General features: G+C 41.4%; 3 protein-coding genes across 3 annotated transcripts; all 3 read left to right on the top strand.

The window, feature by feature from the left end:
• The first annotated feature begins 2,868 nt into the window (after positions 1 to 2,868).
• Positions 2,869 to 7,723, top strand: LOC134070418 (angiopoietin-related protein 3-like). The gene is made up of 7 exons (XM_062526778.1): positions 2,869 to 3,428; positions 3,740 to 3,850; positions 4,120 to 4,234; positions 4,420 to 4,533; positions 5,306 to 5,401; positions 5,942 to 6,214; positions 7,069 to 7,723. The coding sequence occupies exons 1-7, from the start codon at positions 2,952 to 2,954 to the stop codon at positions 7,266 to 7,268; spliced, it is 1,386 nt and encodes a 461-aa protein (XP_062382762.1). The 5' UTR covers positions 2,869 to 2,951; the 3' UTR covers positions 7,269 to 7,723.
• A 4,210-nt stretch (positions 7,724 to 11,933) lies between these two features.
• On the top strand, positions 11,934 to 19,095 carry LOC134102069 (phosphoglucomutase-1-like). The gene is made up of 11 exons (XM_062556046.1): positions 11,934 to 12,301; positions 13,213 to 13,375; positions 15,307 to 15,453; positions 15,570 to 15,695; positions 16,651 to 16,841; positions 17,091 to 17,245; positions 17,574 to 17,689; positions 17,816 to 17,951; positions 18,323 to 18,506; positions 18,721 to 18,855; positions 18,971 to 19,095. Exons 1-11 carry the CDS (start codon positions 12,044 to 12,046, stop codon positions 19,058 to 19,060), a joined length of 1,701 nt encoding a protein of 566 aa, XP_062412030.1. The 5' UTR covers positions 11,934 to 12,043; the 3' UTR covers positions 19,061 to 19,095.
• A 556-nt stretch (positions 19,096 to 19,651) lies between these two features.
• On the top strand, positions 19,652 to 21,723 carry LOC134099149 (ubiquitin-conjugating enzyme E2 U-like). Its single transcript, XM_062551944.1, has 8 exons — positions 19,652 to 19,787; positions 19,899 to 20,012; positions 20,199 to 20,291; positions 20,388 to 20,482; positions 20,751 to 20,892; positions 20,974 to 21,013; positions 21,115 to 21,206; positions 21,620 to 21,723. The coding sequence occupies exons 2-8, from the start codon at positions 19,964 to 19,966 to the stop codon at positions 21,721 to 21,723; spliced, it is 615 nt and encodes a 204-aa protein (XP_062407928.1). The 5' UTR covers positions 19,652 to 19,787; positions 19,899 to 19,963.
• The last annotated feature ends 3,696 nt before the right edge of the window (positions 21,724 to 25,419 follow it).

Below are 25,419 nucleotides of genomic sequence, written 5' to 3'. Positions count from 1 at the left end.
CTAACAATGCTAACCATGCTAACTAGCTAACTTGCTAGTGAGGACTTTTATTTTGAAACATTTGTTGCTAGGGTATCCATGGTGGCCACTATCAGGAAACAAGAAGTTACTGCAGTATAATCATGTTGGTTGCTATGGAAACGGTCATAAACACTTAATTTTAATGGTGGCTATGTTGGTTGCTAGGTACATGGAGGTTTCATGTAGTTGACTGGAGGCATAGTGGATGATAACTGACAGTTGGAATGGTTGAACAGTTCAATAGTTGAGTAGTTTCAGTGGTTAAATGATTTAATAGTGTATTATTGCAGTGAGGACCTTTATTTTGAAACAGTTGTGGACAGAGGAAGTAGTGAAACAGGATCTGTAGTCTTAATGAGATTGTATGCTTAAAGCCTGAGACAGAAGGTGCCTCTCATATAGCGTTTACGCGTCCTCTCTCGCTCCTCACTGATCTACATAAAGAATGATGGAGCGGCAACAATGGGATAGTCTAGCCCTTCTTCTATCTTTCTTTATGTAGATCATTGAGGATCGAGGAGCGAGGGAGGACATATAAACGCTGCTTGAGAGGGACCCACAGTAAATACTTTAAAAGTTGTATGTAGATAGTCTAATTAATGTTGATAGACAGAATGTTTAATGGATGTTGATAGGCAGATTGTTTAATAGATATTGATTGACAGTTTAATGGGTGGATGAGTGAATGGTCTGAAGAAGATGAATGGATAGAAGGTTGGATGGAATGTGCCTTATATTCTTGTTAAGAGAGACACTGATACAGCTATCTGAGAGTAGTTGATACAGGTGTAATCAATTTAACTGGCTAGTCTTAAGAGAGCCAGAGTGTACTCTTAAAGCCTGAGACAGAGTAAATAATTTAAAAGTTGAATGTAGATAGTCTAATTAATGTTGATAGACAGAGAGTTTAATGGATGTTGATAGACAGATTGTTTAATAGATGTTGATAGACAGTTTAATGGGTGGATGAGTGAATGGTCTGAAGAAAATGAATGGATAGAATGTTGGATGGAATGTGCCTTATATTCTTGTAGAATGGAGAGACAGCTCTCTACTGAGAGTAGTGGATACAGATACAGGTGTAATCAATTTAACTGGCTAGTCTTAAGAGAGCCAGCCTGAGACAGAGTAGATTGTTTAAAAGTTGAATGTAGAGCGTCTAATTGATGTTGATAGGCAGACTGTTTAGAATGGGTGGATGAGTGAATGGTTTGAAGAAGATGAATGGATATGAAGTTGGATGGAATTAGGAGGACTTATTTTGATACTGTTGTGCGCAGAGGATACAGGGGAACAGAATATGTAGTCTTCAGAGAGATTGTAAAGCCTGAGAGAAACTGACAGTTGGTGCCCAGGTGGCTGACCAGCTGGAGTAAGATTCTAATTGCTGCCGTGATGTCATAATGAGCAATGTTAAGTCTATGGGGGAAATTGTAATAGTTTTTAACTAATAGTTTAAAAAGTATAAAAGTTACAAAGTTGAAAAGTCATAGCACACATGTCCTAAGTAAGACCTACGTAACGCAGTTTGAATGAAGTTTCTACGTTAAACGGTTCTAGCTGATTTGCGTGCGTTAGAAGAAGAATAATAAGAAGAAGAAGCCTAGGAAGAACAGTACAGTGCATTTTCATGCACTGTAATAAGAAGACTAGGAAGAACAGTACAGTGCATTTTCATGCACTGTAATAATAAGAATAAATCGGATAACAGTAGAGTGCATTTTCATGCACTCTAATAAGAAGAAGAAGACCGAGGAAGAACAGTACAGTGCATTTTCATGCACTGTAATTATTAGATTAATTATTAAATTGACATGGGTAGTGTAACTGGTGCCATTTTATCCCTTGAGAAACCTGAATCCATGTGCCACTTAATCCAAACTTTAGCCATTCACTCTGTGGTAGGTTTGTTTGCCTTTAACAAAAAAAAAAAAAAAAATACCATATATATTTTAAATTACTTCAAAAAGTGACTTCGTATCAATGCGGACAGTCCACCCAGCCCCTAGCTTGTCTGGAAGACATGGAAATATTTTTGAGAATCTTTGACCCTTTGGCATGCACACACAGATCCATAAACATGACCCATTTAAACAGATTTCACTCTCTCTTCATATGACAGAAAACGTAACTTTGCCTCAGCTGTTTTTCTGTAATTATATACAGTAACAGCATTTGCCATTTAGATATGTGATTACAGGGCAAAACCCCTATATTAATTGCAATATTAATTGGAAACATAGTACGCAGCCCTAGGGGTCATGGTGGGGGGGGGGGGGGGGTTGCATACCCTTGCTAGTCAGAAGTAGTCTTCTGCAAGGGAGGGCAAAACTATTTTGAAGAAATGCAAAACTTAATTTGAGGGAACATAGAACTGTGGCAAATACTGTAAAAGGAATGCAAAAATATTGCAAGGGGAACACAAAAAAAGCACAGAAAACAAATCACTGTGAACCAGTGGGGATCTCCATTCTATGAAAAACATTTTTGTGTAAAAGAACATTTCACGGTAGTGCACGGTGGACTCTCTGATGCACAATTTTTACCCATGGCCCCTTATGGGAGCCATATCCTTATGTTTGGTGTTAAGTGTGTGAAATCCCCTGAGGTAATATGGAGTTATGAGTAGAGGAGGTATTTAAAAGCTCCATTACTGCAGCTGTTCACAACAGGCCATGTTGCGGAGATCAGGGGTAGGGTGATATTGGCCTGTTGTGAACACTTTGTTTGCACATTGAGGACCAAGCTGGGAGTGTAGGGGACTACTAAAGTTCAAACTGAGCGTTGCTTAATAATCGGCCCCCCTTTCTGCAAGCAGGTATATAAGCTGACATGCCACTGACTCCAGTCGTCTTTCTTCCAGAGGCGGTAGAGGAGACGCAGGCAGACACCAGCACCACGAAGGGAAAACCCCAGAAACAACCGGAATAATGAAGCTGATGCTGCCGCTGCTGGTGCTCATTGCTTGTGCACATGGCGTCCCCACTACTGCTGTCAAGGAAACGGAGTCCCGGTTCTCCTTTGCCCCTCTGGATGAAGTCCGGCTCCTGGCCACCGGGCTCCTTCAGCTCGGCCGCAGCCTGCGGGACTTTGTGCAGAAGACTAAGGGCCAAATCAACGACATTTTCCAAAAGCTCAACGTCTTCGACCGCTCGTTCTACCAGCTCGCCACCCTGGCCAGCGAGATCAAGGAGGAAGAGGAGGAGCTGAAGAAGACCACCGTCGTCCTCAAGGCCAACAACGACGAGATCAAGAGCCTGTCCCAGGAGATCAACACCAAGGTGGAGGACATCATCCGGGAGCGGAGCAATCTGCAGAGCCAGGTGGGCCATCTGGAGGAGAAAATGAGCGGCCTGTCCCAGGGCCTTCTCTCCGCAGACCAGCTTGCGGAAATCTCTGCTCTCAAGGTGAGACATCCAAAACAGTGCTGTGGCCTGGCTTCTCCGCCTTATCTTCGGCCTGTCAGCATATTTTCTTTCATGGTGGCCAATTGTCAGGAGATGTGAAACAGCCAAGTTTTATAAGTAGTGCAAAGTTGTGAATTCACTTAAAAAGCAAACTGATAATGTGCAAAAGTTGAAGCCTCACCTTTGTCAAAGGATGATAACTGCAAGCATAGCACTTGAGTTCAGAATTGAAATGAATCCAGCGAAGTGACTGTTCTATAAGTAAGAAATATGTGCTGGGCTACACTGAGCTGTGATGTGTCCCCGTGCAGGAGGTCATTCACACCCAGGAGAGAAGCATCACAGACCTCCTGACGGCAGTGAGGGAACAAAGTGAACAGCTCAACTTCCAAAGGACCCAGATCAAGAGCCTGGAGAAGAAGGTAATGTCTTTTGCATACTGTACATCGTCACTGTTAAGCACCGCATCCACACTGAATTATGAAGAAATAGGGGCATGAAAACTCATCTGAATGATTAGACTCAAAGTAGCTATGCTACGTGATGTAAAGAAACAGCCTCTTTGGTAACTCATTTTAAAATAGTATGATTATGTCAGATTATTTATTTTTCAGGTTCATGTTTTTTATGTTGTGTAATGTGCAGACGGTTATTCCAGTAAGTAACAGCCTGGTCCTTACGTCCCCTCTAGGTCAGTGACAGCAACTTTCAGGAGACTGTTTTCAAATGGGTCTGGAGCATGGAGACTCACAGTGTGTCTGGGTATCTGTCAGACAACAGCACCAGTGACGACTCTCGCTGGGATGGTACGTGTGGTTGAATTCAGGTTGTTATTGTACATATTCCAATGTGAAGTACTGTATCTATTCTCCTCGAGAACAAAACACTTTTTTTTTTTGGTCTGTGCCACCAGCATACTTCACCTGATGTGCAGAGGCCAGTTTATATGAAAACACTGAGCTTTGACGGTTTGTGTCGGGTCATGTTACAGGTCTCCCAGCCCACTGTGGTGAGGTGTATGCCAGAGGCCACAGGAGCAGTGGCCTGTACCCCATCAAGCCCAACCAGTCCCGGCCCTTCCTGGTGAACTGTGAAATGACCGACAGTAAGTCTCCTTTTCCTTATTAAACAAAGATGAAGTTTTCTGAGATCTGAGATTGATTGAAATGATACAACACACAGGGAAATATTCCAGACATTTTTCAGCAGGCTGTACCACCAATAGTTTGTCAACTTCAGTCTACTACGATGACTGCGTATCAGTAATGTTATTTGACATCTTAGTCATGAATTTCTTTATAAATATTATCATCATATTATTATTAGGGGCAGCCGTGGCCTACTGGTTAGGGCTTCAAACTTGTAAACGGAAGGTTGCCGGTTTGATCCCCGACCAGTCCACGGCTGAAGCACCCTTGAGCAAGGCGCCTAACCCCTCACTGCTCCCTGAGCGCCGCTGGTTGGGCAGGCAGCCCACTGCTCTGGGTTAGTGTGTGATTCACTTCACTGTGTGCTGTGTGTGTTCACTAATTCGGTTAAAATTGGGTTAAATGCAGAGAACGAATTTCCCTCACGGGATCAAAAAAGTATATATACTTATACTCATCATTATTATGAGTTATTAGAAGTAGTAGTTGTAGTAATAATAGTTGTTGTAGCAGTAGTAGTAGTAGTAGTAGTAATAATAGAAGTATTATGATATTTGAAAGAGGCTGAATCCTCTGAATCCATGATTTCCTCCCTAAATGTCAGGCTCACTTTTTAGGGGCCATTCCAGATGAGTCCTTAATCTAAAATTACACCACACTTGGTATGCTTTCAGCTGAATGAAATAGTGGGGAAACTCAAGTACTCAATTACTCAATATTTGCCTGCAGATGGAGGTGCTACTGTCATTCAGCACAGACAGGATGGCTCTGTGGATTTTGACCAGACCTGGACAAATTATGAAGAGGGCTTTGGTGACTTTAAAGGTGTGTTGACTGTGTAGATTGTGGTGTATGAGTCTTGTAATTTGATCAAAGCTAAGAATGTCTCACTGCACATACCCACACCTGTAACCCCCACCTGTAAGTGATGACATGTCCAGCTCGGGGCACAGTCCTGTCTTTTCTGAAAATCAACTTTGCTGCCGTGTAGCCTGTTGTGACAGTGAACTGTCATTCAGAGTCTCTTGAAGAAGCTTCCCGGTCACATGTCTGGCTAATGTGTTTGCTATGAGTCAGCATTCCATCCTTCTAGGCAGGCCTCTTGCAACATACCATTCTGCTAAACTAATCTAGCAATAACCTGAAATCCATTAACACATGAACAGCAGCATGTGTGTGAAAATGCATGAAATGAAGAATGCATAAACATGTAATTTAATGTAGATATGAATACATATTTGTGTCTTTAGGTACAGTACTGTCACTATGCCAATCAAGTTAAATGACTGAGCGGTTTGAGATGAACCCAGCACCCTGGCTACATGCGAGGCAGGTATTGACTAATAAGCTTTCTGTCTTTGGCAGGCGAGTCCTGGCTTGGCTTGAAGAAGATCCATGCCCTCGCTCAGCACAATGACACCGTCCTGCGGATCATGGCCGAGGACTCCAAACAGGCCAAGTATGTGGTGGAGTACCACCTGATGATGGAAGATGCCAGCTTGGACTACGCAATCCACCTCAGGCAAACAGACAGTGACCCAGCGGCCACTGTGGCAAACCACACAGCCATCCGCTTCTCCACCAAGGACCACGTGAACGATGGGCACCTGGGCTCCAGCTGTAAAAATGACTACACAGGTAAGACGACCTCTGAACATGAACAGAACCTGAAGAGTCATTTTAAAGCGTACGGGTTATGTGACAGGACAGTCAGCTCGAGTGTTTAGATTAAGTGTTTGATTGATATGCAGGTTTGGTTTTCAAATATCTATATTGCTGCAGATAGACTCAAACACACAGATAGATACATACAAACACACAGATTGATATGCCTTACTTATACAGTACATGTAAACATCCTTCTGAGCATCTTCACTGTATTATAAACATGTGACTTAGGAGTAATTTTTTGCATTGATGGCATTCATTCCATAATCAATGAGTATTTATAGTTATCTCTGAAGTCATTCATGTATTCACAGCAGTGTAACCGCCTGATAAGCAGTTGGCTGGGGTTTGAGCCCTGAACAAATTGCGAGACTGTCACGTTGGATTAACGTGTCTACCAAATATCAGTCCCCTTGGCCTTTCTTTACCCTGTGGTTTGGCTGCATCATGCAAACTATGTTCGATTGAGAAATTCTCTCAGAGCAGCGGTGAAGTTCTCAGGATGTAGTGCAGCCACAGGCGATACAATCAGTGCCGTCTCGTTGTCAGCAAAACTGAGCAGGTCGGGCTGAATCTCTTGGGGGGTGCTGTGGCGCAGCAGGCTACAGCGCCCATACCATGTACGGGTCCGAGTGCCCACGGGGACCCAGGTTCGAATCCGGCCTGCGGTCATATCCCGATCCCACCCCATCTCTCTCTCCCACTTGCTTCCTGTCTACTCTTCACTGTCCTGTAACAATAAAGGCAAAAAAGCCCAAAAAATATACTTAAAAAAATAAAAATAAAATCTGAATCTCTCGTCTCTTGTCCGTGTTCCCTCCCAGGGGGCTGGTGGTTCAGCGCCTGCGGCGACATCAACCTCAACGGGAGGTACACCAACGGCAAGCCGTGGGGCCGCGCCGAGCGCAGGAAGGGAACGCACCTGAAGGCCAACGCGTGGAGCTCGTTCTCACTCAAGTCCTCACAAATCACAATACAACATGCGCCAAGCACACACACCCCTTCTCAGGGAACGGCTGAATAAACAGATTCACTGTCCTTATTCACTGTCCCCACATCAACCCCCCCAACCCCCCTGGCTGCTACTGAATATCGGAGTAGCTGCATTATAAAGTTCAGCTTTTATAGCGTAGCACTCTATAACATAAGTCACGAAACCACTGTGTTTATGTTAGGTTTCTATGGTGCTAACAGGTTAGAACCTTGCAGTCTATGATTTTGTTAATTTTGGATAGCGGTCACAGAATCAGGTTTGCTCATGTCAAAGTGCCCTTTTTCATCCCACCCTTTTATAGCAGTAAGCAGTGGGCAGAGGCCTTTTGGACCCTCAACCTGAGGTCAGCCATGGTTAACAGAGTCAGTCACAGGTTTTTCACTGAGTCACATTGACTTTAAGAATACACATCCGAACTGTATATATTTTGTAGCGTGTGGTGCCATTTGTATTGCGCTTGAAAATAAACAGTGTTTTTAAATAAAGAGCACGTGTACAGTATATCTATATGCACACATGAGTACCTGCAATACACTGCAATACAGTGTTTTTAAATAAAGAGCATGTGTACAGTATATCTATATGCACACATCAGTACCTGCAATTTTGAAACAGGAGAGAATAACCGTCCACCCACAGTTTGCTGCAGACACCCACATTACCGAATCAAACCACTGGCCCCATGGCTTAGCCATCTCTGGCAAGCCAGAGAGTCCAGCTGCTCCTGTGGGTATACCCACGGCTAATGAACTCTGCTAACAGGGCATTCAAGGCTCTGTAGCGTCTGCCAAGAGAAGCACAGACGGATTGCCACATGGCTGGAACAGTGCTGCCGTCATTATTTACTGAAATGACTTCAACTGGTAAAGGCCAGTGGCTTTCAATCTCAATCTTTTTTTTATTTTAGAACTTAAATATATCACTGCATTTGGCATACACTGTAGTTTGTTTTATTCCTCACTCTATCTTCCCCTAGGCCACAATATGTTGCCTGTCACAGCATTAAAACATTTTCTGAAGACATTTTTGAATTATTGTACAATAATACAACATATTTTTTATAGTAGTGCACAGTATGTCAACAAAGACAGTGACTAATATCGTTTAGTCAGTTCTCTCCAAACTGACTAATATGAATATGACTCATATGAAGCAGTGTCTCCCTCTGCTGGTGGTTCTTCTTATTGCCATTATCTTTTCAACCAGTAAGGGCCAACTTGTAATAAAGCCAAACCATCCCATTTACTTGACATTTCTTTTCCACATTAAAAGTATGTAAGGGGATTGTTTTAAGGGTGAATGATTTTCCTAAACTCCTGGCCATCGTGAATATAAATAGGTTTTTAGTTGTTTTAGCCAGAAGCTGCATATTCTCGCACACTTACACTGTTAGACTTAACTGTAATTTCCCAGTATGCTTACCGCAAAATGGCCAGTAAAATACCATCACTTTACCATTACAGTATCACTACTGTTTTCTGCATTGCATTATGGGCATTTTGATGACGTTTCATATCATTTATGGTAACTTACTGGGAAATAGGTAATTTGTGGTAGCACTACTGTTAAACACTTTTACAGTAGATAAAAACAACAGTAGTGCTACTGTAACTTTAAATGTCTGTCCATTAACAGATACCCCGGCTGAGCAACCGAAGAGCTCCGTTCACGTCGCATAAAAATGTATATATGAGGTTTTAGTTAAGTTTAGTTTAGTTTAGTTTTGTGTAGCCAGTTTACATTATTACAGTGGTGGCAGCAGACAGGCACTATCTAGCAGCTACGCCGACGGATTTGAACGGAACACTTCAGTTATGTGACCGTGAAGCTCATTTCACTCGCGCCATTATCTAACTGCTGGGTGACAACATTCACTAAACCCAAGGTAAGCATTAACCACATTTAAACCAGAACTGTATTTGCAGCTTACTTTTTCACAAAATTGCTTTGACTGCTTGTCCACTTAGAGTAAAATTGGCTAAGTATGTTAACGTTAGCTAAACGCTTGCTAACATTAGCTAACTAGCTAATCTTCTAGTCCTTTAATTATTTTTACGACGACCAATGGATATCTGAGTGGGTCATCATGTTTTATAGTAACATCAAAGATCCTTGATTACTTTAACCCTCTCTGGTAACGTAGTCTGATACCATTCTGGGGTGCATTTCTCAAAACCATTGTTGCTACCCTGTTAGCAACTTAGTCGGTTGGCAATGGGAAATTGCATTGCAACCGATGAAGTTGTTAACTTTGGTTTTGGGAAGCGCCCCCAGAATGGTTGGTTACATTTAGTTAGGCTATTTGTTAATTAACTAGCAGTAACATTTCGTTTTGATCCCAAGTTAGAATTTGAATAATGTCAATTTGTAAAACTGGATAGAAACACGCAAATATTGCACATTTTCATGAACAGTATAATATGAGCTGAATGGAAACCCACTGCCTATTTAGCCTTTTTGATAATGTGATTTGCTTGTGGTAGGCCTAGTTTACCAATACATCATGCAAATGTTATCTTGTCTTATTATCCCATGGTAGATTGGCCACGGTCACATTACACATTAAAATGTGTGCACTTACAAATGTAGCCTACATTTAATTGTTTTCTATGTATTTTTCATTGTTTTACATGGAGAACAGCGACTGGAAAAGTTGTGAACTGAGAGTGATGGGAAGAATAATGCACTCAGAAGCAGTAGAGTCTGGGCCTGAAGCCTGACTGTCTCCCACAAAGAGCACATGGTCCAGTCTTGAATATCAACAGTCAGCATCCACAGAGGTGAGTAACAACTGCATAAACTACTTCACATGAGGACTGTATGAGCAATCCATATTTACTAACAAGGAAAACAAACCGTGAATATACTGGACAGTCTTTGCGTCTCATCTCTAAAACCTGGCTCTCGTGAAATGTTCGGAACTGATTTTTTTGTTAATATGGTCACCAACATGTCTGCATTTTGTCCTCTTACTGTACACAGGTTGTTAGCTGTCAGCAATTAAAATGAGATAAATCCATGACCATCTCACATGTTTTCCTTCTCTTTCTCCACATATCAACTGTCAGCAACGTGCCAATACCAGTGGGCCAGGATTGAAGACAAGTCTACAATGGACGTTGTAAGCTCTGTGCCTGTGTTACAAGCCAAATCAACATAGCAAACTTTGTCATTGTTTCTGTTTCTGTTACTGTAAACACTAATTTATTCACAGGGTGGGTCAAACCTTTTCACAATTGATAGTCAACTTATGAAATGTACAGTGGTGTTAAGTAAAGATGGTTAACTATTTAAATATCTCATATACAGTAACATGAAGGTTTAGTACATAATTGCTAAATAATAAGACAATATCTGATTGGGGGATGATATGGGCATATGAACATGTCTGTTTTCTTTTTTTTGTGTTCAATTGACTTAATGTAAAAGTATTTTTCAGCTTATGTGTGTAATTTGTAATGGTAAAGAATAATAAAACATTTATATTAACTATAATTGTCATGGATTTATATTTAATTATTTACCGCAACTGGAAATTTGTGGTAAGTGTATATTTACTGTAAAATAAAACTATAGTAAAGCCATCAAACTGTAAAATAAAATTGCGGTAAGGGATCTTACTGTACACAAAAATTGCGGTAAGGGCATTATACTGTACACTAAAATTGCGGTAAGTGTCTCTACTGTACACCTAAATTGCGGTAAGGGTAGCAATTACCGGAAAACACATCTACAGTAGGCTACTGTAGAAGATTACTTACAGTAAGTCACTGGCAACAGTGTTGCCAGTGAGATACTGTAAAAATACAATAAAATGTCTAACAGTGTATACAGTAGGCATATTTACTTGTATGCCTTTTCATATGCTTTCAATATGCTCTTACGATTGTCTTTCATTGCTCACTGCACTTGAGTATGCTTGTTCTCAAAATCCCAGATCAATGAGCCAGACCTTTTGGTGATTTGGACAGACTGCATATAACTATTATCCTTGAGACTCAGGTCTGAGAATGAATGAGGAAGCTCTTTTAGGGGCAATATGTGATACAGAACCTCTCCAATTTTCATGGTTCACTGTGATTTTCAAGAAAATAGTCCAAACCCCACTGTCTTGCAACAAATGGACGTCAGTGAATTCTCAATTAGACATAACACACTCTTAACAAAACGTTTTATATGAATTTTATGTAATATACAGTTAATTGAAAGGGAAGTAAATAACACTCATTAACTTACACATTAGCTTGTTTTTGTGAAAAAGAAATAGAATTTTCTCCTGAGCTCTTAGACTTTATGTTACTTTAGGTCACTTTTAGAAAAGTATAGGTCACCAATAATTTCTTCTGCACACTTCAGAGAGTTCAACAAACCCCAAAATGGCACACGGGATGGTTAAAATAACATCATCCATGCCACAGAATAAGAGAGTAAGAAAAACACACGTCCGATTTAGCCGGCGATGACTCACTGTGTCATTAGTGTGCCATCAGAGCGCCCTCGCCTCAGACCTCCAGGCCGGACCTGGCTGCACTAGCCACTCTGGGCCCCCAGGGGACAGCCGTCCATGACAGTGATGCCCTGACACATGTGTGCCGAGACGTCTTCAGTTACCAGTCCGCCTTTCCGCCGCTTTATTTTTGGCCCCTTAACTGCCCCGCTGCCGGTGTGCTGAATGCCTGGGGCAGCCGCAAGGCTTTCCCTTCCTCTGCCCTCCCAGTTCCCTCTCCCCTCAAGGGGGGCGTGTGCAGGCTGCCTGTTGCTTTGTTGTCTCTCCCCCACTCTTTCCTCCTCGGCCCGTCAAAACGATGGACGATAGCCCTCTGCAGGTGTTGTCTGTGCCCACTGCCCCATACCCAGACCAGAGGCCTGGGACCAGTGGTTTGAGGAAGAAGGTCTATGTTTTCCAGTCCAACAGGGACTACCTCCAAAACTTCATTCAGAGTGTCCTCTCCTCCATAGATCTGCGCGACCGCCAGGGATCCACCCTAATTGTCGGTGGAGATGGACGATACTTCAACCGGGTGGCCATCGAGGTGATTGTGCAGATGGCAGCAGCAAACGGGGTCAGTTTCAACACTAGTTGCTGAGTTGATTGATACAGCTGCATGTGCAAGTAGATATTCTGAGATAGTGGCATGTTTCTTCTTTGCATGTGCATGCATGTGCATGTCCTCATCATGAATCAACATTGTTCTCATTGCAAACTACTGCCTGGCCTAACCCATGATCATATAATCAGTATCATTTTAGAGCTACAGCTTTTGATGGTAGATGTCCTCCAAATACCCAGTGTCAGAGGGTATGAGTTACAGAAGTATTCCACAAAAAAACAACAGTCTAAGACCCTCAGCAGTTGTGTAAATCAAGGATTTCTGAGATTTTATACAAGATACAGTATATTACTCAGATGATTTCTAGTAAGCAAATGCATTTTACACCATGGAAGATTACCAACATAAATGGCGCATGAACATCTAGAGTTGTTTCCTCTTGAAATAGACCTGGGGTTTGGCAGCTAACTGCTGTTTGCACACTGCTTGTTGCATGTAGCCAACAAACTTGGCCTCTCATCAGCTAAGGCTATTCATAGGGGATTGAAAGTGAAATATGCGTGGAGATACATGTGCTTCTAATTCGGTGAATTAATACTAGAGCACACAGGTGCATGAGAAATGCCAAGGCTCAGTGCCACTGATGGATGGGTGGCAGGCCAGGGCTCACCTATCTATCTTATAAACATATGCTGATAAGGTTTAAGTAGTTTGGCTGATGGAATGCCATTGATCATTTTCTTGGTCCTCAGAATTTAGAACAGTTTTTCAACATTTCTCATATTTTTACTCGAATGGACTTGTGTTCAACAAGTTCAACTTGTGTGCTCATTGTCAGAGCACTGTCCTATATTGATCCTATTGATTCAGACACACAATTCTGAGTCATTCCAATCCTGTTTACTGTCTGCCGCCCTCATCAGGTAGGTCGTGTCGTAATCGGTCAGGATGGGATCATGTCCACGCCGGCCGTGTCATGCGTGATCAGAAAGATGAAAGCCATCGGAGGTATCCTACTTACAGCTAGCCACAACTCCGGAGGGCCCAATGGAGACTTTGGCATCAAGTTCAATATATCCAATGGTGGTAAGACACGAGCACACAAGTCTAGGGAATGTCACACCTAAACTGCATCTGAAAACAACTTGCCTATGGTGTATTTTTTTTTACAATAACACAGAGCAAAATACATTTCCAACACACTCTGTAATGTATTATAAGGAATAGAGGAAGTGGGCATAAGTGCTATTAGAGCACCAAGAATGTAACAGCAATCTAAAGTTTTTGTACGATTTGGATAGCAATAGAAAGTGATGTTTTTACTTTCTCATTTGGTGTTGTTAAAAGCAGTTCTTTGCTCAAAGCTATAGTGTTGTCAAACCAATTCCTGCATACCACTAGCTTTTAACTCACTGCCACACAGCGAGTTATAGATGGTGTACATAGAGTGAATTTTTTTCAGGAAGCACCCAACATAATCTTGAGATGAACTGAAATTGAATTTCAGTACTGCTGTGCCTGGAATAACAAGCACATAAAAGCTCATTCTGTCTATTGTTTCCCCATACTATGTGGGCCAGTCTTGAAGATTTGCTTCATTATTTAGTATGTAAAGACATCTTTGTTAATTTTTCATGAACAGTTAAGTTTTTATGCTGGGTCTTACTGTACATGATCATAATAACAGCTATGTGATATGCCTTGAAGTAAGATGTATTAAGATTCCTATTTTAACTTTAATTCCTATTTTACTAGCATGCATTGATTACACTGATTCCCTTTACTTACAGCCTATGACCAATGTTCCCTCTAAGCTGCGCGCGTGCGCGGATGCGCAGGCCAGTCGAAGTGGCCGCGCAACAGATTTTTCAGACCGCGCATATTTTTCAGACCGCACAAACTTTTTTTTTTTCAGGGGTTAAAAATGTGACTATCAAACGCGATGTAGCCTAGTTAACAAACATTTAAAATACTGACATGTCTGACAACCAAGTCGGATGTAGACAACGTTACAAACAAAGTATTCTTACAGTAAGGCTCTTGGCGGGTAGGCTACCATGACGAAAAGAAAGGCTGAGCAGGTGCTCCAGAAAAAGGTCTGCCTAACATTTAAAAATGAGTGGCTAGATGAAATACTGTAGTCCAAACTGACACAAAAGATGGTCCAGGTAGGATAAAACTTTCAGAGATATTTACATATTTGCTCGGAGGCAAAAGCGAAAGGGGAGTTCGCTAGTGGTAAAACTTTGTCCGAGTGGAAGCTTGGGTGCTACGGCCCGTCACGCACTTTAATGCATCCCGCCGAGCATGCATTAGTTTATCATAGATTTTGCCCGATAGGTTATCATTGGCTGTTCGCTATTTTTCCCAGCAACAGCGTTGGTAAACGTTACAGCAAACTGCTTTACACTATTCTTAGAGAACGTTTGCAATGTCAATGTCAAAACAGCATGTTACATAGAGATTATACTCTTTATAATCTCCATTGCAATAGCTCTAATTTACGTTATGTTACTCATTTGATTGGGAATGCGTTTGAACGTGCACAAAAGGGATCCAGCTGGCTTGTCATTGTTGATAACTGATATCTCCATTTTATAAGAAACGTTTAAAAGAAAAACGCAAAGAGTAATGCACTCCTGAGCATTGTAATAAACTGTGAGAAGGCCACAGGCACAGCAGAGTGCGCCGGCAAGAGTCTTAAAGTGACAGTGCACCATTATAAATGAATTAAACAGCATCATATTAACCGTCTTTAACAAAATTACTTTCTCATTATTGTCATGTAAATTATATATATATATATATATATATATATATATATATATACACATATATATGGAGGGGGGGGGGGCATGGTCATTTTTGGCAGGTTGCGTGGTTGCGAATTGCTCACAGCGGTAAAACCTGCGCTCAGAAAAAAAATGTTTTGCTCAGTGCTGAAAAAAATTAGAGGGAACATTGCCTATGACCCTGCTTATTCTTTGCTTAATGCAAATCACACAACCCCCTAACAGGCCCTGCTCCAGAAGCCATCACCAACAAAATCTTCCAACTCAGCAGGACCATTGAGGAATATGCCATATGCCCAGAGCTCAGGGTGGACCTGGCTACTCCGGGGAAACAAACGTTTGATCTGGAGAACAAATTCAAACCCTTCACAGGTCAGTAGCAGTTCTGTCACATTGATCATAGTCGAAGGTGAGCCCAATCCTATATTTTTTATAAAGTACAAATGTATTTGCCTGAAAGTATACATGTTCTTTGTTGCTCTTTGTAGTGGAAATTGTGGATCCAGTTGAATCGTATGCAAATATGCAGCGAAATATATTTGACTTTGCTGCACTGAAGGAAATGCTTTCAGGCCATAACCACATAAAGATCCGTCTAGATGCCATGCATGGAGGTAAGAATGTAGGCGTTAGTTCTTGTAGAATTGTTGTGCTGTATTGTAAATACACTAATCAATCTGATTCTAAATAATATGCAGAAAAAAACAGGACTTACCCACTTTTGCATGTTGGAGCATCATTTAAAAGTTTGATCATACAGCTCACTCAGAATAGTCAAAAGCATCTATGGATATTCAAGCAACACAGCTCATTAAACACACAAACACATTTGATGATTAAAATATTTAATGGGAGGAAACGATACTAAGAATCTAGATGTTGAAATGTTTGTAATATGCTAGGTCCATTATTCATTTCTTTAAGCCATTCTGTTAAAGTAATCACAGAGGGCTCATCTCCCAGCTACAGCTGAGAGAAGAATAACTTTGTGCTATTAATACATTAGGCTTACCAACCAGCATCACCAAACTTGATATTATGGTAATTGTTATTCATACATTTGACAGAAACTCATTATGGGTGCAGCTGCTGCCTCCAAACCCATATGGCAGGATATTGGGTTCCATGCTCACACAGGTCTCAGGCCCATCAGGGGTGCCCTGTGAGATAACAGTGACACCGGATACAGATTCCCCAGACACCCCTGCCTTCCCACACACTCACACGATTCCTCGAGCCTCACCCTGCTGGCATTGCAGACACTCCTGACATGACAGGAACTTTAACCAGGCTTGATGGCCAACCCCTTCATCCGTTAGTGTAGTTTCATTCAGCACATCAAACGGAAGTACATGAAGCATAGAGCCATCATTCCTGAAACATTTGTAAAATGGCTCCAATGTCAGATCTTTAGGAATCATGAAACAGTTGGCTAACAGCTACATGTAAACCTCGCCCCCATTTCAAATTGCTCCTTCTCTGGTGACTAATGGCTTTAGAAGTCTTCTACTACACCCACTATTCATTTGACCATATTGCTACCATTTTGGCACTCGCCTACTTTCACAGTAATGGGACCCTACCTGAAGAGGATACTGTGTGAGGAACTTGGCTGCCCTGCCAATTCAGTCATCAACTGTGTCCCCCTAGAGGACTTTGGGGGACAGCATCCTGACCCAAACCTCACCTACGCTGCGGAGCTGGTCGCGTCCATGAGGAGCGGCCAGTATGACTTTGGGGCAGCCTTTGATGGTGATGGTGTATGTGTCAGAGCTCTTCAAACTCTTCTTTCATCACACTAAGTATAGCTCTGTGAATTAGCTCTTCAAAACACAGCATGTGATACTAAGTGCACACAGAGGATAGCCTTGCTTCTAGTGTACCATTGAGACATCAGATAAATCTGTTGTGGGTCAGGTTTATTATAAAGTGTGCGCCTGGACCAACGGTCTCTCATCGCACTGTCCGACCCATACATAACCCCTAACTTGACTCTGTGTCCCCTCCAGGATCGTAACATGATCGTGGGGAAGCATGGCTTTTTTGTCAACCCATCAGACTCGGTGGCTGTCATCGCTGCGAATATTTTCTGCATACCTTACTTCCAGCACACAGGGGTGAGAGGGTTTGCAAGAAGCATGCCAACAAGTGCCGCCCTTGACAAGTAAGGATCTCTACAAGACCTGAGAGATGCATGCATTTTCATTTATAAAAAAGAATGATGTTAATCAACTGTGTTTTGTTTTTTTTGTAGTTGTTTGCAACCATTTAGAATCATAATACCCCTGATACTACCTGTCCTGCATGCACTATAATGCTAAATGTCTGATATCCTGATATCTCTTAATGACTCAGTTGTGGAAACATTGCCTTACTACAGCTGTCAATCAAAATATACCCCGCCCTACTGACCAGTAAATCATGTTGCCTGACTCTCCTCTATGACACCAAAAAAAGCATTTGAACTCAAATTCTTTCTGTACTTGTGCAAGTGTGGCGAAGGCCAGCAAGATTCAGCTGTATGAAACACCGACAGGCTGGAAGTTCTTTGGGAGTCTGATGGATGCCGGCAAGCTTTCCTTGTGTGGCGAGGAGAGTTTCGGCACAGGTACCTGATGAGTGAGTGAAACCAAACGAACACACACCAATGTGAATGTCCAGAGAGTGCTCATAAGATGTCATGCACTTAAACGCACAATCTCGTTAAGGCTTTCTGCCCTATATGTACGTCCAGGCTCTGATCACATTCGTGAGAAAGACGGGCTGTGGGCTGTGCTGGCATGGCTCTCCATATTGGCCACCAGGAAACAGAGTGTGGAGGAGATTGTGGCGGAGCACTGGCAGACATATGGGAGGAACTTCTTCACCAGGCAAGAGTCACGCACAGTGTACAGAAACATTATCCAGTTTAGCAGCTTAGTTTGGAAGTCTGTTATGTCTGTTTTTCAGACACTCACATATCATGTGTGATAGGCTGCGTCCTCTAAAGTGGCTGGACAAGTGTTACAGCCAACACTCCATAATGATCTCATAAGCACATTCACAAAAGAAATCTGCCAAATATGAATAAAATCTATCAATAGGTTGAACAAACTTGTGATGTAAAGAGGATAGTACATCTCAACACTGACCAAACCTGGCATTGGATAATGTTAACAATCTCTTCAACAGAATTAACAAAATTTCTGACATTTCTCTTAGGATTTGAACGTTTTTGTCTTGTGGGGTTCATTCTCAACAGGTATGACTATGAGGAAGTCGATATTCTCGCAGCTATTGAGATGATGGAAGATCTAGAGGCCATGATGTCTGACAAAGCATTCATTGGACAAAGTTTCTCGATGGATGAAAAAACATACAAGGTTGAAAGGGCAGACAACTTTGAGTACAATGACCCAGTGGATGGAAGCATATCAAGGCATCAGGTGAAAACTGTCAACATTTTTGTGGTTGGATAACTTCTGTGTTACACATACACATCACTTGCATAATAATGTTTTTTCCCTATTTATGCTCTCAATACTTCCCCTTACTTCCTTCATTGTGTCTGTGTGGACTGCAATAATCTACAAGCTAACAGATATATACTGTATGTTGCACTCAAAGACAGGGAAATAATCTTGTGTAAATCTTTCTCAGGGGTTGCGAATCATCTTTTCAGATGGTTCCCGAGTCATCTTTCGCTTAAGTGGAACAGGCAGCTCTGGGGCCACTATTCGCCTCTATGCTGACAGCTATGAAAATGATGCAAGAAAAATATTCCAAGACTCACAAGTAAGTTACAAGTCCTGACTTGGGGTTTACATACAGTACATAATGATAAATATGACTGTAATGAAACTACGTTGGATATTCAGTCTGATATGAAACATGTTTGGTTTCCAAACAGGTGATGTTGGCCCCTCTAGTGAATCTGGCTCTCAAGCTGTCGATGCTTCAAGAGAGGACGGGTCGCAACTGCCCCACCGTCATCACATAAGCCTAGGCCCTATACCTTTTTCAATAGGCTACACACCATCATCACATACTGTATAGGCTAAGGTGACCAGATGTCCGAGACCAAAACCGGGGACATAATCCCGAGAATGTGGAAAAAACGAGAACATTTTCAGTTTGACTATCAATCTGATTGAAATACATACAAGTTTTATTTTCAAAAAAAGGGGTCACCCTAGCCTAGGCCCTACTGTATCTCTTTCAGGCTACACATCCAACTCTTCATAGAATAAGTCCAGAGGTTACACTCTTTCTCATTTCTCAGTCAACACATTTCCCTACACATATTCTGAAATGCTTACAGAAATGTTTAACTTCAATAAAACTATTATCTGACAAAAAAAAGTCTAATAACTGCTTCAAGTTACAGACGACACAAACATATTTTCATAAGTGGTCACAGAATACAAGAACATATTTTCATCTTTCAAAGCAAGTATGTGGTAGGCTCAATAAAGCACTTAACAAGGAATGTTCACGCGCAATGGTCACATTCGCAGGAACTGTTGCTTGACGACAAGGGAATAAACATAATATCAAGATCAGAAATGTTGGTAGGCTTACCTTGCCATTACACAGGCTATCAAGATACTGGTGTAAAGTAAGGCTTACGTTTGGCTTTCTCAATGTTATCTGCGCCGCCGCAAAATACTCGTCTGTTGGATAGAGGGGAAAACAGCGAGGCCGAACCGCTAAAATGCAGAACACCTGTAAGTAGCCTGATGTAGGCCTATCGTGTTTGTTAACAAAGCAACCTAGCTAAATTAGGCTATTACCTTCAAGATGTAAGCTACCGCCGTAAACCGTCTGTCATATTACAGGAATGTGCATCTTTAGACAAACACCTGGGGATAGAGGCAACTCCCGTCAGAAGCGACCTGCTTGAATGGGTGGCAAAAATCAAAGGATTAGAAGACACCTTGTGGGAAGGCAATGTAACAGAATGTTAACCGATATTTGTTAATTTATGAAATGTAACGTTTCCAGTAATTAGTCTTAGCATATCCATTAAGTCTTATAATCTAATGTGCCTACAGTAGGTCTACACATTTGCTGGGCTAACAAGGAATAGGACTTATAGGTATACTGACAGTGACAGTCTATATCTATTTTTGCACTAGGGGGCGTGTTGAGTGTGTCATTATATTTCAATGATCATCCCAGGAGGTTTCCACCACATGCGTTGTTCAACACTGTTCCTTTTCATCCCAATGGTAAGATCATGAAGTAATGGGCTTAAATGAAACTGTCTGCCCTATATATTCTGGTTTGATCTAAAGTGTTTTTCTATCATTTCATTATCTTTGTAGTGGATAAAGGCACAGGGGAGATATGCATCTCTTTTCCTCACACTGGATATGCATGGGATCCCAACTCCACTTTCAGCATCCTTAGATTCATTCAGGTAGGCTATCCTAAAGATCCAAACATATTTGACCTTGTGATAAATACTAGGAGGTGAGAATTAAAGCTGCACTATGGGATGGATGACAACACCTCAGGTCCCTTTTTGAATTAACATCAGAATGTTGGACCACACTGCTCATGTCATGTGCAGTAGGCCTACAGTACATCCATCCAAAAAAATACTGCAGTTTATAGGCTACATGCACCGTCACACAAAGGCTCCTATTTGAGTCCTGATTATGTGTTTCTTTTGGTGTCCAACATAGCACATACTCTCTTACCCTGTTCTGGAGGACCCCGTAAATTTGGAGGCTGCGGACATGTTTTTGAAAAGGCCGCATATGTACAGGGAGGTGGTTGAGCAATGTGTGAAAGCCAGTCAAGCATTAGAAAGAGAAGATGTTGGTGGTAAGATAATCGGATGAAATCTGTTATTTTAGAACACAGATTAAGTTTAAAGTAACATTGTGCCTTTCTTCAAATATCCAGAAACTGACGCTAGCCCCAACCATCCTTTGAGGAGTGACAGGTGAGGTGAGAGGCATTTGTGGTAAGACAAGACAAGGGTAGGGGTACTCAGAACTCTTTATGAATTTGTCATATAATTATCTTCATAACTGTAATTATTAGGTTTGTCTTGAGGATCTCTTTTGACGAGTATCTGCAGGCATGGACAAAAACAGCCACCAGCAAAGAAGAACCTCGTAATGACCCAAATGAATGTATGGGAACCGTTTTTTAGAGACATACAATGAGGGCAAAACAGTCAAAAATAGACTCAACAATTGAGATATTATCTAAAGTCACATATAGTTTCCTCTGATCTCCTTTCCAGTAATGGATTACTCCAAAAATGTTTGTTACTGTGTGTCTCAGTTCTGAAGTTATTGTAATAACATTGTTAGAGGTTATTTAATGTGTTGAGTTGTCAGTTAAACATGGATGTTAAGAATGAATATTTAGGATATCTGTGAGACCAATGGATGTCAATTTCAGTCCTTTGACATAAAGATGTTGGGCCGCTTAAGCACACTTCATATGGTCAAACGATGACAAACTGAAATCATTTATGTTGTAAATCCTATGACGGACACACTGAGTTTATTATCGGTTCATTTTAATTTCAATATTTTAGCACTGGATAAACTGGTCAGCTTTGCACAGGTGTTTTCGCCCCACCGTGAATCACGTGGATCACAAAAACTGATTCCCTATACTGAAGCCCGTCTTGAAACGTAAGTTTATCTTCCCTGTTACACTACAGTTGAGAATTTTTGATGTATTATGATGATGCAATTCTATGTATTGTTCAATTCTAAATACATTTCCTTTTCATTGATTATTTCTGGTTGCACAATAGAGAACAATGTGAAATACAGTTGTCCTGAATAAAGGTACTGAGCCCTGCCGAGTGAAATCCTTCAGACGAGGCAATGATGAAAATCATGCCTCCTGCACCACTGTCATTCTCCCACGTCAATAAAATTAAATGATACGCTTAATTACTTTGCCAAAATAAACAATATAGAGCAGCTACCATAAAACAAAATCTCAAAGAGAAAACTGTACTACATTTACTTTACAACTTCCCTCTTTGGAAAAGATAAAGGCAGAGACTATTTGCACCCGGGTGTAAATAATGAACATTACTATTTACACCCGGGTGCAAATAATCAACATTACTATTTACACCCGGGTGTAAATAGTGTAATAATCAACATTACTATTTACACCCGGGTGTAAATAGTGTAATAATCAACATTACTATTTACACCCGGGTGTAAATAGTGTAATAATCAACAATACTATTTACACCCGATGTCTAACATCCATGTTCTCTGTCAATAGGCCTGTGCATTTACCAGCTCTACAGTAGGCTAGGCCTAATAGTTTTGAACAGTTTTTAGCTGTTTTGCCATGTCTGGGTTACTTGGAAGTGATTATACAAATATTAGGGTAATGAGTGGTCATGTGGTAGCTTCATCAAAGACAAGCTACTTTAAAGAGTTGTTTTCTGAGTTGTCTTCCAGGCAGCGCTGCCACTGTTGACTTAAAAACACTTAATCCTACTCCTAACCTTAACCCTAACCTTAACCTAACCTTAACCTAACCTTAACCCTAACCTTAACCTAACCTTAACCCTAACCTTAACCTTAACCCACGCCTAAGCGCCTTCCAGGCAGCGTTGGGGGCTCAAAGTCAAAACACAACCTTTCTAACAACTACTGAAGCCTACTTCTACTTAAAGGGATAATCCGGAGTGAAATGCAATTTAGATCAATTTTTCGGACTATTGGGAGTACATACGTTGAGTTGACACCAAAATCATGTCATTCGGATGTATTTTGAGAAAGTTCGCGCTCACCGTTTTTAGCCAAAACTCGTTAGCCTGGAAGTGACCGGGGCGTGTCCTTTCGCCGCTACAAAACGCTATTTTTATACCTCTTCTACTGTTCCAAACAACACTACACTTACGTGGTAGTGAGTAGAGGTTCCCTAAAGCCAAACCGAAGTATCCGCACGTCTTTATGTGGTCGGATAGAGAGTCCAGAATGAATTTAATCGAGTCCGTACCTTTCCGGAAATGTTAGTAAAGTGTTGTGAAAACGTTGCTAGCTGCAACAGCGACATTTCCGGAAAGGTACTGACTCGATTAAATTCATTCTGGACTCTCTATCCGACCACATAAAGACGTGGGGATACTTCGGTTTGGCTTTAGGGACCCTCTACTCACTACCACGTAAGTGTAGTGTTGTTTGGAACAGTAGAAGAGGTATAAAAATAGCGTTTTGTAGCGGCGAAATGACATGCCCGAGTCACCTCCAGGCTAACGAGTTTTGGCTAAAAACGGTGAGCTCGAACTTTCTCAAAATACATCCGAATGACATGATTTTGGTGTCAACTCAACGTATGTACTCCCAATAGTCCGAAAAATTGATCTAAAGTGCATTTCACTCCGGATTATCCCTTTAACTCTACTCATAACTGAAATAAAACCAGTAAATCTTTGACAGGTTCAAAAAGCACAAACTCTTATTTGCCGCGAGGTAACGTCATCTAAGAAAAAAGAAGTCATGGTGCGTACTTTGGCAGGCAAAAAAAAAAAAGAATTAATCTGAGGTTCGAACCCAGCACCTCGAGCATGGTAAATCAGTCACTTTAACGCTGTACTGCGCCCCGCTGAACAAAAAGGGGAGAATACTAATTATTGACTCACTTGTTGGGGTTGCTAGGTAACGGTAAACAAAACAAAAAGATCGTGTTTCTTGATTGTGCTTGCAAACGGACGGCTTTACCCGTTCACTGAATAAAGTTTGTGGAAATTTAGCACCACTTTCTCATCTCAAATATAGTTTTAATAATCCTAACTTGTTAGATTTAGGTAGGCCATCTCCTGCCAAGATGGTCCCGCTCAGTCCCGCTATGTTGGATAGCACGCATTTCCGGTTTGGGTGCAAATAAGAAAATGCCTCCATTTCACTATTTACACCCGGGTGCAAATAATCACTCCGAAAGATAAAATACCCTTTCTAACACAAACTTTCAAAATGACCTGAGCTCATACTTCATTTAGGCTACTTTATATAGTGACAAAAAGACAATGTTTCCATTTAAATACATAGTGAACTGCTTTGTTTAGTCCAGATTTTATCCTCATAAAATTGCGCACAGGATTGTTGGGTGTTCTGAGCATGCAGAGAATACATACATGCAGAAAGAGAAAGAGCCAAAGGTATGCAGCCTGAGATCAATGTTTTGTGTTTTTGTGCAGAATCAAAAACTTATGGGCCACCACAAAAGCATCAGAGGAAAATAAGACAGAAAGAGGATAAACTCAAACAGCTTCAGCAAATGAGGAAGTTGTACCAGCTTTACTGCTCAACAGGTACTAGTCTTGTGTTAGAATCCAGACCATTTACAAGAAGTGACAGCTCATGAAGGCACACGATGACTAAATTCTGACTAATTTTCCATATGTTCTGCATTTTCCTCATTTTGCTGTTTTCAGTCTATTCTGTTGTGAACACATTCTGCTAATCAAAATGTTACATACAGTACTGTAGCATTTTCTGTGGGGCTACGTATATCCAAAAATGAGATCAACCCAGAAATTTACAGCCATGTTGTGCATTTGTTTGACTCCTACTCTACTCCCTCCTCCGTGGTCCATCCGATGCCCTCGTCCATCCACACCTGAAGAGTCCCAGCAGGACTGCCCAGCAGCCCCAGCCACAGTGCAGGGTCCAGGTCAGCACGAATACTGGGAGACGGAAGTGGACAGGCTGGTGGCGTGGACACACACCCTGTCTCTGGAGCAGCTGAATGAAGATCCTTGACCTACAGGGATGACGACACCTCCAAGGGCAGTGTGATGCAAAGTCAACAGGCCAGGCTTTGCCGCGATCCATTTTATATGGGAGGTGTGTGGTAACAGGTCACCTGGATAAGGCAGGTCTCTCCATACCTTTGATAAGAGCTAATTAAAACATTTGTTAAGTTAAGTATTTCATCATCAAGTGTTCAATTAATGTATAATTATGAACATATATGACACAGTACCTTTTTTTTCTCCAATTCATTATGAACCTTACTTCACAGTATAAAAGTACAACACAATTTCAGAAAAAGTTGGGACGCTTTGTATAATGTGGATAAAAAAAGAATGTTAGGAATTACAAATCATGTTGACCCTGTATTTAACTGAGAGTAGTTAAAAGACACCACGCCAACCGCTGAAAGAGAGAAATTTGATTGTTTAGGGGAAAAAATATGCTCATTTTGGATTCAACACAAGCCACACAACTCAAAAAAGTTGGGACGAGCATTTCTACCACTATGATTCAAGATTCAAGTTTTTATTGTCATTCCAAACAACCACTTCGAGAAGTGCAGTGTGGAACGAAATTCACCTCTTCATTTACTGTAACAAGTCTG

This window comes from Sardina pilchardus, chromosome 2 (genome assembly GCF_963854185.1).
Source record: "Sardina pilchardus chromosome 2, fSarPil1.1, whole genome shotgun sequence".
Classification (NCBI taxonomy): Eukaryota; Metazoa; Chordata; class Actinopteri; order Clupeiformes; family Clupeidae; genus Sardina; species Sardina pilchardus.
Note: the sequence above shows the minus strand (reverse complement) of the source record. Positions and strands in the feature narration are given on the sequence as shown.